General features: G+C 39.6%; 1 protein-coding gene across 1 annotated transcript in view; it reads right to left on the minus strand.

Annotated features, from left to right (window-relative positions):
• Positions 1–1,273: 1,273 nt before the first annotated feature.
• LOC102201387 (uncharacterized) overlaps positions 1,274–4,896 on the minus strand; it is a 13,016-nt gene continuing 9,393 nt past the window's right edge. Inside the window, exons 5-9 of the mRNA XM_005750306.2 lie at positions 3,711–3,983; positions 3,409–3,468; positions 2,952–3,071; positions 1,945–2,010; positions 1,274–1,398 (exon numbers count right to left, since the gene is read on the minus strand). Of these exons, the coding sequence (XP_005750363.2) occupies positions 1,367–1,398; positions 1,945–2,010; positions 2,952–3,071; positions 3,409–3,468; positions 3,711–3,983 (551 nt within the window). The 3' untranslated portion in view covers positions 1,274–1,366. The remainder of the gene's footprint in view (positions 1,399–1,944; positions 2,011–2,951; positions 3,072–3,408; positions 3,469–3,710; positions 3,984–4,896) is intronic.

Here is a 4,896-nt window from a genome sequence, read left to right on the forward strand (position 1 = left end):
TAAGTTTTAATATTACTCTTATTATTCTTTCTGGGTCACAAAATTAACTTTTAACATATTTTCAGGCAAGAATCTGTGTAAACTTCAAAGATCTGCTCGGTTTATCAAGATATCGCATATTTGCAAAAGCGCTCTGACGTTTTCGGAGACGTCTGTGACCCACCAGCTCGATAGCTGACCGGGAGGTCAAGGGTCACTCGAGAGAGCAGTGGACCCCCGGCTTCATCGTTTTCAGACCCACCGCCGTCTTTCACTACTCAGGTTAAACATGACATATAAGTCACTTGGATAATTGAAAAATGTTATTGTTGGGCTTTTTTCTGTTTTATTTGTTCCGGAGTAAATCGGTTTGGCTGAGATCAAAGTTATTAGATTATTAGATTAAATCAAACATTATTAATCCATCGGGTGGGTTCCTCCGGGGTTTTCACACAGCTGAATAAACGTCAAACAGAAAACTGATTAAACAGAAGTGTGAGAGAGTTGAGAATTTACACCAGTGTTATATTTTAGATATCAAGGAGCAGACGGCTGAGTTTATTAAACTCCACCCACACAGCGGTGACGCAGATCTGAAGGCTGGACCGTCCCATTTCACAGCCGTTTACTTCCGGCCTTCTCAGTCTTCGAAGGACCCGGCCAACGTAGACCACGAAGGCCGGGTCCTCCGAAGGATGCAGCCGACGTTTTGGGACACGGCTCACGTTCAGTGTGTTTAGTTTTTTCCTGAGGCGTCTTGATCATTTGTGTCAGCTGTGCCTCCCCAGCTGTTCCCACTGCTCTCATCACCCTTCTGTGTATTGAAGTCCTTTGTCGTCCTCGTTCAGTGTCGGGTCGCCTGTTTCTCCACGTCGAGTCACGTCAGCGTGCAGAGTTTTGTTGCAGCTGTTCAGGTTAGGGTTCATGCTCGTGTTTGGATTATTTCTCGTCTACGTTTTGCACGTGCCTGTTCAGTTTCATGTTGGTATTTGGCCAAATAAACAGCTCACTTTTCAAAGTCAGCAGAGAAATCAACTTTCTTTCTAAAACATTCACTGGATATTTTCAGACTTATAATATCAGGTAACAGTTAGATGTTCAAAACTCTCATATGATTTGTAAAATAAAAAATAAACATGCAAAAGACTTAAATATATAAAATCTAAAGAAATGAAGATTTACTGATAGAAAATACAATCATTCACACAGTCCTGTCACTGTAAATATGATCATTTAAACAAAATAATGCAGCTGTTATTTAAAGTGCACAACATGCCTGATATAACTGTTGTTAAATATCTATTTTATGTTTTTACAGCAGCTTTAAAAATTGCTTTTACAGGTATCTCTCAGGTGAGCCGTGCAGTGGCTGCTATTTGCAGATGCTTTATCCAGTGGTTCTAATGATCTGTGACGGAGCTGTGGATGAAGAAAATACAACAATAACAACAGGAGTGTTTGTATATTTACATACAAATAAATACGTACATGTAAAATATATGTGTATGTAGAGCGTGATTATATGTTATATTGGATATTTTTATGTTGTATTGGTGAAGTTGTGATATATTTGGGCTTTATGTTGACTTTGAAGATGAAAATGTTGTTGTTTAACATTGGTGTCGTCACACTGTGTCAAGCCTGTGTGACTTTTCTATTTTTTCTTATATTCTACTCTCTCTGTTTTAATGCTCAATGATAAATGGTTTTGGAGCCTCAATAAATCATTAATTTCAATAAATAAATAAATAAATGGAAGAGAGCGAGTCAGGAAAACCGGCATATAAAAGAAAAACAAAGACTAACTGCAGAAATCGTAAGATGACGCGAAACTATGTTTGTTTAAATGCGTAAACATTTAAATTTATCACTTTATAAAATAATAAATAATGAATAAAATCCACATCTCAGTGGGAACGATAGCAACACTGTAATGCAGTGCAAGGTAGTCAAAGTATTTCTCACCATTTTCAGCCTTTAACCTGACGTCATCTATTATGTAATGATAGACGTGCTCTTTTCTTTCACTTCCTGCCAAAGTGAACAAAACCTGAATGTTAGTGATCGACTCCAAGAGAGACGTGAGCGAGAGGACAGAGGAGGGAATCTGGACACATCATCGCAGCTTCTATGTGTGCAAACGATGCATTGAAAAGGTGTTTTAATTACATATCCTATTAATAATATTCTCTCTGTCAGCAGTCTTAAATAATCAGGCCCCATCTTATCTTAATGACCTTGTAGTACCATATCACCCTATTAGAGCACTTCGCTCTCACTCTGCAGGCCTACTTGTTGTTCCTAGAGTATTTAAAAGTAGAATGGGAGGCAGAGCCTTCAATTTTCAGGCCCCTCTTCTATGGAACCAGCTTCCAGTTTGGATTCAGGAGACAGACACTATCTCTACTTTCAAGATTAGGCTTCAAACTTTCCTTTTTGCTAAAGCATATAGTTAGGGCTGGACCAGGTGACCCTGAATCCTCCCTTAGTTATGCTGCAATAGACGTAGGCTGCCGGGGATTCCCATGATGCATTGAGTTTTTCCTTTCCAGTCACCTTTCTCACTCACTGTGTGTTAACAGACCTCTCTGCATTGAATCATATCTGTTATTAACCTCTGTCTCTCTTCCACAGCATGTCTTTATCCTGTCTTCCTTCTCTCACCCCAACCAATCACAGCAGATGGCCCCGCCCCTCCCTGAGCCTGGTTCTGTCGGAGGTTTCTTCCTGTTAAAAGGGAGTTTTTCCTTCCCACTGTCGCCAAAGTGCTGCTCATAGGGGGTCATATGATTGTTGGGTTTTCTCTGTGTGTATTATTGTAGGGTCGACCTTACAGTACAAAGCAGTTTGTTGTGATTTGCTCTGTATAAATAAAACTGAATTAAAGAAGTACGTGTTACATTCTGTGAAATAATTGTGTTTATCAGTGGATCTAAAAATTCTCCCGTTCGTGTGTCTCAGGCTTTCTTCACCTTGTTTGTTGGACCCGCTCCTCGCTGGGTAAAAAACAGATGCAACGATGATGATGATGATGATGATGCAGATGAATGAAGCGGCTGTTCCATAAATCAACCCAAGAAGCAGCTGCTGGTCTTCAGAGGAAAAGGAAGAGAAAACAAAAGAGCATTTTTAAAAGTGATGAACTGTCGAGAGCTGAGACCCAGTCTGTGGTGGGACAGTCAAGCTTGTACACGTCATCATCATAACTTAACTTTAGATTTTGGTTTTCAGAGAAATACTTTAACCTGTATTGTTCTATATTATCACAGCGTGTGACAGCTTTAGTTACAAATCAAGATCAAACAGATTAAAATCTCCGACATCGTTCTCTTTGAACTGGACATAAAACAGCTGGTGTTGTGGTGGCAGAGACTCGCTTTACTCTGATTATGTTCAATAATCTGTGAAACTTTGTGATTTCAGTGATACCTGAGTTTGTGGGTGGTGCTGATGTTGCGTTTGCTGGAAAGGGTGTAGAAGCTGATTGTCCTGTAAAATGATGAGATTAATCAAGTTAATCTGAATTCACTCATGTTGCTTTTTCATGGTTATAAAAACTAATCGTGGTTAAACTTTGACCCTGATGTGCCATCTATGTGCAGGACTGTTATTTAACCCATTAAAGTGATGGAGGTGTGCGCTCGTGCTGTTTAATTCCCACAGGCCCTGAAGAGAACCTGATCTTTGAAAACAGACACAAACAGAACAACAGTGACAAAGTGTGACGTTACCTGGAGAGATCACCGTCAGCTGCACCGCTGGTTTGTTATTACACAGGTATCTCCCAGAGTCTGACGCAGCAGGCCTCAGGATGATCAGCCACTTATCAGCTGATGACATGAATCGTGTGTCATTGATGAGTCTTCTCTCGCTGTTACCGTCAGCGGTGAGTATGTCAACTATCCTTCCTTTGTTCTCTCTGCTCCACGTCACCTCACCCTCCACAGGGTGAGGACAGCGCAGGGTGACGGACTCCTTGTTTCTGATGATATCATGTTTGATTCCTGCAAAAGACATATACATTATATATACTGTATATATGTACCTACACTGGCTCTTGCTTTGTCTTGAAAGATGCTTTTAAAACAACCGTGTGATCCCGAAGTTCACCCTCATAATGTCCTGGTCAAAAAGGACCCAACGTCATTTGAGTGTTTTTTAAAGTACAAATCTTCAATCAATACAGTTTCACACCTTAGTTTTACTTAAGATTAACACATTAACACAAAATGTACCTTTCATTTTGCAATTTAGGGCCACCAGACCTCATTTACATAAAGTACACTCTGTTTTTGAGCGAAAATAAAATATTGAAATCTCCAAAGGTTGATTGTAGCGTGATGACGAGAAACGATTCTTCATCAGGTGACGTCTTCAGTCTCAGCTGACTGCAGGTTTCAATCTTATAAACAGTACAAGATAAAACATATTGAAACGTTTCGATTATTTTGACTATCAGACTAATCACAGAGGGCTGTGTGTTGAACTTTAGTGAGAAGGTTTGGCAGCACATAATCACAGCTGTGGTCCTCTGGGCTCAAAATGTCCCCCTCTGTTTGATACTTAATTAATATGAAGTGGATTTTCCCCCACTTTTAATTAAAACTTAATTCAAACATTTTGACACTATTTCTTTATTCCATTACAAATGTAAGTCTCATAAAACCTCATTTAAATAAACTTTTCTTTGTTTTCGGGTAAAAAATGAATTAAATCATCAGTTATCGTGAGGATCGTTTCACATCCAGAGTCGGCTGCTTTAACAGATGATCACAGACGGGTTTATGTCAAAGTTAATTTAGAAAGCTGTTTTTAAACTACTTCAAGTTTTTTACTGGCAGCAAATAATCACATCACACAACTCGCGTGTCCTGACTGCAGGACAGACGGTTTGCCATCGCACACGAGCATGTTCCA

Source organism: Pundamilia nyererei, unplaced genomic scaffold (assembly GCF_000239375.1).
Source record: "Pundamilia nyererei isolate P.nyererei 1_Seehausen unplaced genomic scaffold, PunNye1.0 scaffold00268, whole genome shotgun sequence".
In the NCBI taxonomy this organism is placed as follows: domain Eukaryota; kingdom Metazoa; phylum Chordata; class Actinopteri; order Cichliformes; family Cichlidae; genus Pundamilia; species Pundamilia nyererei.